The 12,031-nt window shown below is 42.7% G+C and overlaps 1 protein-coding gene across 3 annotated transcripts in view; it reads right to left on the reverse strand.

Annotated features, from left to right (window-relative positions):
- The window catches only part of PTPRE (protein tyrosine phosphatase receptor type E), a 97,963-nt gene that overhangs the window by 21,678 nt on the left and 64,254 nt on the right, over positions 1-12,031 (reverse strand). For 2 of the 3 annotated variants that reach the window (XM_065638440.1, XM_065638441.1), the window contains exons 3-8: positions 7,642-7,744; positions 7,304-7,377; positions 5,309-5,445; positions 655-745; positions 186-262; positions 33-69 (exon numbers count right to left, since the gene is read on the reverse strand). In XM_065638440.1, the coding sequence (XP_065494512.1) occupies positions 33-69; positions 186-262; positions 655-745; positions 5,309-5,445; positions 7,304-7,377; positions 7,642-7,744 (519 nt within the window). Of the gene's footprint in view, positions 1-32; positions 70-185; positions 263-654; positions 746-5,308; positions 5,446-7,303; positions 7,378-7,456; positions 7,607-7,641; positions 7,745-12,031 lie in introns of those variants that run through there. The other variant, XM_065638442.1, reaches the window with a different exon arrangement.

The following is a 12,031-nucleotide window of genomic DNA, read 5'->3' on the forward strand; positions in this document are numbered from 1 at the left end:
ATGTACAGAACAGAGAAATGAGAATAAATTACCTTGTGCTGCTATAAATTTATTCTTTTCTTTATAGCCCTACAGAAATAAATACAGCAGTTAAAAGACAAAATGCCAACATATGTTAGCAGAAAAATACTTATTTAACTCACCAAGTTTGCGGTTTAGCCAACAGTGGACAACTGGCAACTTACATCTATATATGATGCATTAACATAGTCTGAAGATGGGACTCCGTCGATTTGGGTCAAAATCACTCTGGAATGGTCGTCTGGAAGAAAACATATTACAAGCATGTTTGCATGTGAATCGACCTGAAATACGTTATTTCCTTGCAAGCCGGAGGCCAGGCTGAGCACGCGCTTCCCAAAGAACTAACCCGAGACACTAAAATATCCATTTGGCATGGTGTAATTTGTTAGAACCCAGCCAGAGCTAAAGCTTTACAGTGCAGCACCTGAGAAATGCTACAGAAACCCCTAAAAGGTGATGATCAATGCTAGATCAGGCCACAGCAAAAAAGGTTTTGCACGAACATATATATGAAGAATATTTGTGACCAGTGAAATCACATTACTTGAATATTTTCAATAAATGAACACTACTACCAGTATGCTCAGTGCCAGTTAATCATTTGATTTAAAAGAAAAGGTAATGTCTCACACGGCAGGATGTTAGGATATCTGTTTTTCTCTCTGTTTTCTTCCTTATTTGCCATTTCAAATGTTCCCTGCACATATCCAGGTGTTAATGACTAAAAAACAGAAAAAATACAAAAGTCAACGTGTTAGAAAACAGGTAACTCTTGACTGCACATGGCGTAGGGAAAAAAAATCTGCATTTCTACATACCGCCTTGCATCCAACAGAATTACATTACTTTATCCTTGCAATAACTTTCATCACTCTAAAACAGGAAACCACGTCCTGGCAGATTTCACTACAGAAAACAAGTTCAGCAGTTTTGGAAAAATAAGTGATTTTTCCAGCAGAGATGGCGGTTATTTAGAAAATTGTTAATGTCGGAGCTGCTGCTTTAAGCTGCCATCTGCCGCCGTGATTCACGGCGCCGCGACCCAGCGCACCCTCCGCTCCTCCAACAGCTACTTTTAGCAATAACAGTTGGTTCAATAACATAAATAGAGTTTGATTGTTAATAGCTCAACCGCTAAGAACATTAAATATCAAACATCTTGCCGAGACCTGCACGTGAGGGCCCAACGCTGGCAGAAAGGGAGGAAGGAAAAAAAAAATACATCCCCGTTTTTTTACGCTGAAAGTCGCTGCACGAGCACAAGTCAAATTCTGCTTGTAATCAGCGAGGTCTAAGACTGAAGATAAATTTAGTCAAGCTTAAGAAAGAAAAAAAAAGCATTCTTGCAGAGCAATCAAATGCAAGGAAGAAATAAAGAGGAAGAGGGTGACGATGAAAACAAGGAGGTGCCCAAGGTGGTACCTCCACGCAGAATGGTGCACGGGTGCTGGGGAGGCCAAACCGCGAATCCTGGGGGCAGCGTTGGGCCCCTCACGCCAAGAAAGGCCTTGAGGTGCTGGAGCGAGTGGAGAGAAGGGAACGGAGCTGGTGAGGGGCTGGAGCACAAGGGTGGTGGGAGCGGCTGAGGGAGCTGTAGAGTACCTGAAGGAATCTAGTTCACCTGAGAGAAGCAGTTCTCTTGGATGTTTAGAAAGAAGCCTTAAAATGGTAACTCTAAAATGTTGACTTTTTTTGGTATCTGTCCTAACTTTTATATTGAAGCAAGAACACATTTAAAATGTGAGTCAGCGAGCTCAACTTCTAGTTTCCTTTTCATTTGATAAAAACTAATTTTGAATATTCCTTTCTAGCAGGTCATAAAACTGGCAACTTTTCACATATTTAGGTGGTCCAAAACCTGATCATCATACATTATGAATGAATTCAGGTTCATGGTGGAATATGTTTTCTGCATCACAGAGTTAAAAACCTAATTAGAGAGCTCAAGTAGCCTCCAAATGTGTGCGGATGCAATTTTGAGCTCCAAAATAGTTGCATCTGCTATGAATCAAATCAGGGGGACCTGGAGAACAGGAGCTGAGGGGAGACCTTCTGATCTCTGACCTGCCCGAAAGGAGCTTGGAGCCAGGGGGGTCGGGCTCTGCTCCCCAGGAACAAGCGCCAGGAGCAGAGGAAACGGCCTCAAGTTGCGCCAGGGGAGGTTGAGATTGGAAATTAGGAACAATTTCTTCCCCCAAGGGCTGTGGGGCATTGGAACAGGCTGCGCAGGGCAGTGCTGGAGTCACCATCCCTGGAGGGGCTGGACAGACGGACATGAGGTTCTCAGGACATGGGGCAGCGCCAGGGGTGGGTTAACAGCTGGACTCGATGACCTTGAGGGTCTCTTCCAACCACAATGCTTCTGTGATTCTACAAGACCCTGCGCTTTGAGCTGCCCCCGCGCTGCAAACAGCGTAAAGGAGAACTGAGTTTCATCAAGTTTCTTGTAACTAACTCCTAAAAACCGGCGTTAGCGCGTTGGACTTCACTGAGGTAAAATCCCAGAGGTCCGGGAACACACAACCACCTTCTCCTACCTCCCACCCACAGTCTGAATCACACAGGGGATGGGGAAAAAAACGAAAAGGGAGTTTGCTTAAAGCAACGCTCCCTGCTTGCCTGGCAGAGACCAGGGCTCCAAATTTCCTCTTAAAAGCAGCAATCTGTGTTGTCAGGGTGATACAGAATAAACGGGGGGCGCGGGCACAACTTCACCACCACCACAGAGGAAACAGCAACGCGCCTTTGTGGGTTTCGTGTTTTGTGTTTGTTTTTTTCTTTTTTATAACACTTAACCTTGTGAATATAAGTAAAAGAGAGAAAAGGTTAAAAAAGTTGCAAGAGAAAGCTGCTTTTAGCAAAGTGCTTAATTCCTCATTTGAATGAAGCCCATGTTTTTGCTAATTAAAATACATTTACAATTTAGAAAACACAGAAACTTCATTTACGTTTTGCATAAAAAGAAATAATTAGCACTTCAAACCCGAGTCCTTCAAACTTCAAAAGTCAGACGGCAAATTCCCAATAAATAGTCACGTAAGTTCTGCGTCTTCACGTGAAAAAAACACACAGAGAGTAATTATCTCTGGTGAAACAATCTCTCCATTCCCTGCTCCTTCCTCCTGCAAGGCCCTGAGATCTCCCTAGAAATCTTCTCGTGGATTGTGATCCCCGGTGCGAGGGCACAGCCCGTTTTGCTGCTTTCCTCCCTTTGTAGAGGGCAGGACGTGATTCACCCAGGACGCCTCATCACGTCCTCTCCACCACCCCGCGAATCACGAGGAGCTGATGAGTCTTGGTGGCACCGGGTCCCACTTCGCAGGAATCCCAAAATCTCTCTGAAGCTTCTGAGGGGCTTGATCTACCCCAGCATTTGCCCATTTTCTCCTTTTTGTTTTTTTTTTTTCACTGAGCCACAGAAACCTCTTAATTAAGTCAAAATTAAAATTTCAAACGCAAATTCTTACAGGAAGGTTTTCAGACATTAGTCTGAAAATCAAGGCAATAAGCTAGCCATCAAAAACTTCAAACATCCAGCTTATCTTGTGTTACGCATGATAAATAGAAGTAGGACTTATCTGAAGGGACCATATAGAAAGGAACGGGGGTTTTTTTGTTGGTTTTTTGTTTGGTTGGTTTTTGGTTTTTTTTCCTGTGAAGAAAGAACACCGTCTTCCTAGTGCCATATGTTCACAAAGGAATCAAATAATAAAAAATGAAGCAACTAAGGGTGGAAGGAGCCTCTGCTATATTGGTTACTGTACAAGTGCAAGGTACTTCTTAAGGGTAATTTAGGCTTTACGGCTAAAATCAAAAGTATTGAAGAACCCCATTAGGCGCGTAAATCTAAGAGAACTGTCCCCCAAAAATCCTTTCTATCCACTGCGTGTCTTCGTCTACCAGCACTTGCTGGTTTTATTTTCACCAGAAAAATCACTTGGGACCTAATGTCTTTGGCTGGTGCCACCGCTGTTTCACAGGGATACCGAAATGGCATTTTTGGCCTAAATCTGTTTCAAATTCACGTTCCTGGAGATGCCTGATGTGTTAGACCAGGCTGTGTGGAGCAAAAAGCATCACTCCCCATCACCACTCAGACTGCTCATTTATGGGGACCAGACTCCAGTTTTCAGACTCAGCGCTTGCGTGCAGATAGAAGCTCACAGGCTCACAGCATGGTGCAGAAAACGATCCGAGCAAAGCAGGTTTTTAAAATTAAAAATAAAAATAGATGGCTTGTTTCGCCCTTAACTGCAGAACGAATTAATCAGGGGAGTCGAAATTCACAAGCGCACATCTTGTCAAATTAGTTTTCACATTCATTCTGTCGACTTCGATAAATATCTCCACAATGCTTCCTCTCTGATAAGGCAAAGAAGTTACGTGTTTTAAATACATCATCAAACAAATTGCAGATATAAATATGCTACCAATTAAGAAGGTAACTTAGACTGTCTAATCAATGTGTGCATGGGCTTTGACAACTCTGTGTTTGACATTTAAGCTACTGCTCTGTGCAACCTGCTTCTGCTGTGAAGTGAAAAAAATAATAAAAGTAGGGAAAAGGCCCCAAAATGCAGACATGCGAGAGCAGACTCATCGTGCCGGGTTTCTCCATAGAAACCAGCTCTGCAGCACCTCGCCACAGACTCCGCTTCAGACTCATCTACACGACCACACGCAACTGAAGCTTGGCTTCAGTGCAGAAAATAAAACCTCCTTTCTGACCAAGGCAACACTTAAAGAAAAACCGTTAAAGTTGAGGTACTTCATAGAAACGTATGTGCTAGGGCGCAGGGTGCCTCAAATTGGGAAGTGATGGAATGATATCTGAGAGCAAAAGGTCAAATTACCAAAGAAAAAAGTCAAACCTCACTAGGGCTATATTATAGACCACACTGTATTTTCTCCTCTAAGTCCTTCCCATAGAGGTGAGACACTCCGACTCCTCAAAACCCCTCCACCACCACCAAGAAAATCAATGCTAGAACGACTCCAATTCTCCTCTCCTCCAGCTTTCAGGCAAACCCTAAAGACCCTCTTTAAATCCTTGCAAGTGCCAAAGAGTTTATATATTACAGATTTGGCATCACCATATCATAACGCAGTTAACTTTTTGAATTTTGTCCCCATAAAGGGTTACGACACATGGCAGACACGTACAAACAGCATCAGCACACTCACGCAAGTGCTGCAGCATCACACACCAAATGCTTTTAAAAGCATTGTTAATATTTGCAGGTGTTTTGATTTGCCCCCCACTTTTCCGCATGTCAGGACTTACATTAAACTCCTCGCGGAAGAGTTTTCCTTCGTCTGCTGATCGCATCCGTATTTCCTCTTCAAGGTTTTCCACGGGAATAGGGAAATATTTCTTTGGGCCCGAGGGAGACCTACCGAGCAGCATCACCCGTTGCTGTTCTGTCAGTACAAGGAAAGTACGTGTTAAAGGCATGTCCAGAGCAACAGATAACAAGCTATTTCCAACTACAAATTAATTTTTATGCTGGAAGATGCCAAAACATACTTCTCACATGAAACTTAAACTGGTGACTAAGCTGACTTAAAATAAAAAACCGAAACCACAGGCCAAGGAGTTGCTTTGAGAACATAATAAATTCACGTAGAACCACTATTGGTAAAATTAATGGCTTCTGTGTTCACACTGGATTGAAATGTGACCGAGTTTTATTTAGAAAAGGAGAAGGTTCCTTCTGCTGACGATGAGCAGACCAACCCAGAGTTGGGACTGCAACCCAGGGCAGGGACTGCAGGGACAGGCTTTAGTATCTATCACCATGCTGCTGGATTATTTCACTTGTGAAGGGCAAATAATAATAATAATAATAAAATATCTTTTACTTGGCAGACACCAGAAACTCTGCACTGAGATGAGCTGTTGATCTCAGGTTGCACCAGATCACACCAGCACCAGCACCGCTTGGTACAGGGATTCCTACGGGCACTTCTTGCCACCCAAACATCAGCTCACACAGGGACATAAATCATGGAATCATAGAATGGTTTGGGTTGGAAATGACCTTTAAAGCTCCCCCCGTGCCCCCCCTGCCATGAGCAGGGACATCTGCACCAGCTCAGGTTGCTCAGAGCCCCGTCCAGCCTGGCCTGGGATGTCTCCAGGGACGGTTCGGCCACCACCTCTCTGGCCAACCTGCCCCAGGACACCTTCACATCTCCTCAAGAACTCAACTGGCCACCTGGAAATTCAAAAGAGCATCTCCAAGGGCTGCCTGGCATGGCTGGAAGAAGCGGAGGGATTAAACCTGCTGTTTAGTAAAGACAAGTTTTATTTCCAACCGAAGGCAAACAGAAAGGCAGCCCACTTCACGCAGGTAATGACGGGGTGATTTCCACTTGCAAACTAAAGCTCGCTGGTGGCTGCATTAACCGTTCCTCACCCCGGGGCAGCACCGGGGCACGGCGGGGATCCCCAAACCGCGCTCACCCCTTGGGGTTCCTGCGCCCAACACCGACCCGACAGGAAGCTGACGGGTACATTTAGAGGTTTGACTTTCTCCATGACTGCCCCCGGGCTTGTTAACCTACTCTTCCGTTCATATACAGCCACGTGGAACCCGCACAAAGATGGAATTCTGTTTATCGTTAAGTTTTTCCTCTTTGTTATGGCCAAAATAATTTATAAGCAAGAAACAGAGGGATCCTCTGTGTTTGCTAGGTTTGAACTGAGCGCCACAGAGCAACCACCCGAAGGGCTCCCCACTATCAGACAGAAACCCAGCACGTTGAAAAAGCCAGTAGAAAACATTTCCAGCTACTGAGAGCGTTTTATTTTAGTGCCACTGGCATAAAATACTGTCCTATCTCATCTCCATCCTTGTTTCTCTTTACATTCAGGAACCAGTCCCTAATTTCACAAAGAGTTAAGAACCATTTTTTCCCCTCGTAAGAAGAAATATTGCAATCCTTTCTCTGAATACAAAGATCACAGTACTAGAAACCTGGATCTTGGCTGGCATCCTAATAAAATATATACATATAAAGAGCATGAGAAACATTTACAAAGAAACATTTGCTGTATCACAACTGAAAGTGAAAATTATTTTAAACTGACAACTGGAAGTTAAGATTAATACATACGCATATTTAAATACGGACCTTTAAAAAAAATTCTCTTCAATCCTGTAACTTATATTATACATAAAAAGCAAACAAAAGGGAATAATTGAATTCTTAATTAGCAAATGAGTGTGTGTGTGTGTGCACAAACAAGCGAGAAGGAAAACAAATCTCCCCATACCTTGCTCTTCTAAGATCCCATTTGGCATCTTTTTGTCCCCCGAGTTCACAACAGCTTTCCTATGTCTTCTGAACCTGGAATACACACGCCACGTTACTCTGAGCAACTACGCTGAAAAGTCACAAGCATTTTCCCAAACCAGTCTTTACCAACCATGTAATTCTGGAGAAACTCTTTCTGTTCATCTTCACCGCGAGATCCAGCACTGCCGCGGCCCCCTCCTCCACGCTGTGATGGAGGCTCCTGCCTCACCATAAATACGCGTTTTCATTTCCTTCTTAGATCATATCGAAACAAGACTGAGCTAGTTCTGCCTGCAGAGCTCCACACAGACCTACCTGAAAAAATAGCCAGCCAACAGAATGAAAATGATGAAGACCAGGAGCAGAATCAGCATGGAAGTCAATAGATCCTTGTGCAAATTGTTCTCCTCTGTAGAGTCTGTGGGTTGAACACAGCCAGGGTGAAACATTGCAGACACGGATTGCCTGATCTGGTACAGAAACTGTGCGTGCTATCAAACACTTGCGGTTCTATGCAATAATCTGCTTGTACTTACTAAAAGCATCACAAATTATTTAATATACGCAAAACTGAAATTGAAAGATCAATTTTTTTTTTTTTTTTTTTTTAATTTTTCTTCCCCCCTCACTTCAAAAGCACAACCAAACTACCTCCTGCTGAGAACATCAAGGATATTTTTTGGAATGACTGGTTAAGCAAAGAATTCACTTGTAGTTAGAGTCAGTTTAAAGCGTACAAGGTATTAAGCCAAATTTGAAGTCCATTCAACAGGTTTGCTGCAGTACCCTTATGCACATTAGACAGAAATCACCCAAGAATGCCACCCTTCGAGTAGCTTTTATTGGCTCCAAAGATTCAGCATGTGTTTTAAACACATCTCATTTCCCAGTCCAGAGCGCTGCTGCAGCTGGACGAGGCTGTAAAGCACAATCAGTGCAAACCGCAGCGTCTTCTATGGCTTATATAAGATATGTATTACATTTATACATAAATATATGGGAGTAGGAATGATGAAGCTTTTAACAAATATTCAGAATGGAGACTACAAAAAATCTTCCAAAAATAAAAATTTGTTTCATCTAGTGCAAATTGCAAGTCTCACCCTTCTGTTAATAGTGGGTTTATGTATGTGATTCTGCATCTGTTTCATTATGCTTCTGTAACCTTTTAATTCTACTGAACAATTCAATATATAACACATTAAAATCATTAAAAACCCAACACGTTTTATTTAACCAGGCAAAACCCTCAGCTTTAGCCTTCTGCAAGCAAAATATAATCTGGCTACATGCTCCACTTTCCAAGTGGATGAATAAATCCAGGTTGGTGTAACAGCAGTGGTGAAGATCTCGCTTAGTGGGAAGGATGAGGCCTCCACACCTGGAATTCATTGCCCAGGACACAGAAAGAGGTTGATTTTTCCTCAGTCACAACCAAAGGAGCCACCTGAGGCAGCATCCCCTGCTTGGGGCATCCACTGCGACGGTCCAGACCCCCCAGTTTCTCCATTGTTACACCAGCCTTCCTCAGCCTCCTTCATTTGCACCGTTTAGAAATCTTACCAATGTACATTCTTCCAAAATTAAGCCGATTTTTGTGGCTGCTGGTATGTTGTTTTGTGGTGTGGGTTTTGGTTTTTTTTCTTTTAAAACTATATTTACGCACTTTTAACGAGTTCTTCACCATTCCTACAGTGGACTTGGAGAACTGCAGCAGTGATTTTCTCCTAACACCGCTTGCATTCGCACTTCCCTAAACTCTTTCTTTTCGCTTACTTGCAGCAAAAGCTTGTCGACGAGACCTTGCCACAAGCCTAGACATTAAAATATCATGAAAGCACAAGATTACAGTAAATATACAGGAATACATAACACCTGCAATATTATAGAAAAGAGCTCATATGGATAAACCAACAGCCCGGAGTCGATCTCTGCAAACCCATTTCTTTGTATCTTGTGAGCAGCTGGAAACTCTGGATGCTCAAACAGAGTATTAGTGGACAGAAAAACTTCTTTTAGAGGCACAGATGCACTAGAGTATACAAGGAAAGAAGGTATCTCAAGTCAACGTAACAGCACAAAGAAAGGGAAGGCAATAAAATGCATTAAACTTGCCATTTAAGTGGTATATAAAGATAAGTGACAGGCATGACGAAATTGTAATCAGAAACCATCGCTTGTCAGGGTTTCAGAAAATCATTATTGGAAGGAGCGTCTGGATTAATGTGCCTCACCAGAAACAGTTTAACAATTTCTGTGTGGAATTTAGCTGTATTGCAGTCTGTATAGAAACCAAGATCTGACGAAGAAACAAACAATATATATTTTTGCCCCTCACAGACAAAAAGGAACCACTTCAGCCCACTTTTGAAGTTTAGAAATTTCAGACTCAACATCGCGGAACCCTCCAGGATTTAGGGGGTTTGTGTTAGTTCTTATAATTGTCTCTGTGTTAAGATCCATGACACAAGCGGGGTGGGAAACAACAAGTTTGAGTCACGAGGGAGTTAAAATTTCCCTGGGTTCATTACACAATATGAAATCCTCCATCTCATCCTCTCGAAAGAGCTGATGTACCTCACACCATGTTTTGGGGGTGTCTTTGAAAAAATGGTTCCCAGACAACCACGGAAAGCCTCAGTCCAACCCAGGAGAATCAGAATCATTTTGGTTGGAAGAGACCCTCAAGATCATCGACCCCAACTGTCCCCATTGCTTTAGTTAAGGACAGAGCACCCCTGCAATGACCAGCGCAATTCTCTGCACCGAGGTCTCACCTCTCCTCCTGCCGTTTCACAAGGAAATGAGGTTAAAACCCACAAACAGTCCCTTCTTCCTTGTACACGGGCACATCTGTTTTACGAGCCTTGCAGTGGCACACAAATGGCTTCACCTCTGCAGAGCTTGCATGTTAGGCATAGTGTGCTTTTAAACAGTGGCATTTATTATTTATCTTCCATCTCTGCACTGATAATTTTATTAATGTAGTCCAAAAATTGTAAGCAAAAGTTATGACCGGGCTGAGGCCATTGTAGACTCAGATCCTGAAAGATCTTTGGCCAACACAACTGCCTACATATTGAGTGGGATTTTAAGGGGAGACTGAAACGAACCTGAAATATATTTTTAATCAGTGATGCTTTAAAAATCGACAACTGAAACACAGGAGTGAATGCATGCAGAAGAGGCAGATGTCCTCTAAAGCAGATCTCCAACAACTGCCAGGGAAAAATTTCCAGTGTTCCAGAGAGCGCCTGTGGTCTAAAACCACAGGGCTTTCCGTTCGCAGCCACACGAACAAGATCATACCCAGGGTATTTTTTTAGAAGTACAACGAAATCATGACTCTCTTCTTGACAACAGAGGAGGATGATCCCCAGGAGGATGGTGGCAACCCCCCGTGCTTCCCCTGCCGCCCGCCGAGGTTGACTCACGGGTTCTTCCCGGCTCCATGCCCTGTGTCACCGGCCCAGCCACCCGAATGGATCTTTCTGGAAATGTCTCACTATTTCCTTCGGGCTTAAGATGTTCCCACTTTCCATATGTGTCAACAACAAAACCACCCACAAGAAAAAAAGGGGAACCGACAGCAGCGTACGCACATCAGTAACCGTCCTGTGATCCCCCCTCCACGCTCCCTCCCAAACTTTGGTTTTCTTCATCCCTGGATCAGTTCCTTTGCATGTAGGATCTGAACGGTAAAACAGCTCATGAATAAAAGTGTAATTAAAGCACCTTCTTCTCCCTCCACAGAAGCAAGCTAACAAGGCAAGACACCCTAGATTAAAAAGTCAGGTATCTGAAATCATTTCAGTGCTTGACAAAGAGCACAAGAGAAACCCCACAACAGACTCTGTTTATTCACGGGTCTGAACTTCTTTTCAAACAACAGAGAACTTAACCCTCTGCCTCTCCAAAACTAAAATTCAATTGCTCTCACCCATTATTTGGGTCAGATTTCAAGTGTTTTTTCCAGGGTGCGTCCTTCATGTCTGCAGACACACAAATGTCCTTTAATCAGTCAAATCTGGCCACTGAGGCTTTTGGTCAGTGACACGTGCCTCTGTTTTGGGTCAGAACTGTCGTTTCAGACATCCAGCCCTGCAAAGGACCTCTGACATTTGTTTTACAGCGAAGAACGGCTGCCACAACATCTTGATACAGACCTTACCCATCACATGGCAAACACAGCACACGCAATCCTGTATCCTACAGTTCTTTTCATGTTCTTTTAAAAGGAGGTTTCTTGATACTTCAATCGAAAATCTTAATTTTTCTTTTAAAAAAATGTTGTATTAGTTCAACAGTTATCAAATTTATGTAGATAATCCTATTATCTTGGAACTTTCTATACAGCAATACATTTTTGGTGTGCACATACTTCTCTATCAGACAAAACTCTTCTTTGCTCCTTACTGCAAAGCAATGAAGGCTTTGATATTTAGGAAAAAACAGTTTAGTCGTACTAATAATTTCTAAATCGTATCACTGAAATTAAGATTTAATTAAAACGCAGATGATAAGATTATTCTTAACCATATTATCATACTTAAATTCAATACAATTTTGAATTACTCTTTGAAGATTAACAGTATCTATGGAGAAACTCCCTTTTTAATAATTTTATTAAAATTCTGGGAAGTGATACAACTAACGAGATACTTCCCTTTCCCAATTCCCATATTCTTACATATTCAGACCAATA

The sequence above is a fragment of the Caloenas nicobarica genome, chromosome 7 (genome assembly GCF_036013445.1).
Source record: "Caloenas nicobarica isolate bCalNic1 chromosome 7, bCalNic1.hap1, whole genome shotgun sequence".
Taxonomy (NCBI): Eukaryota; Metazoa; Chordata; class Aves; order Columbiformes; family Columbidae; genus Caloenas; species Caloenas nicobarica.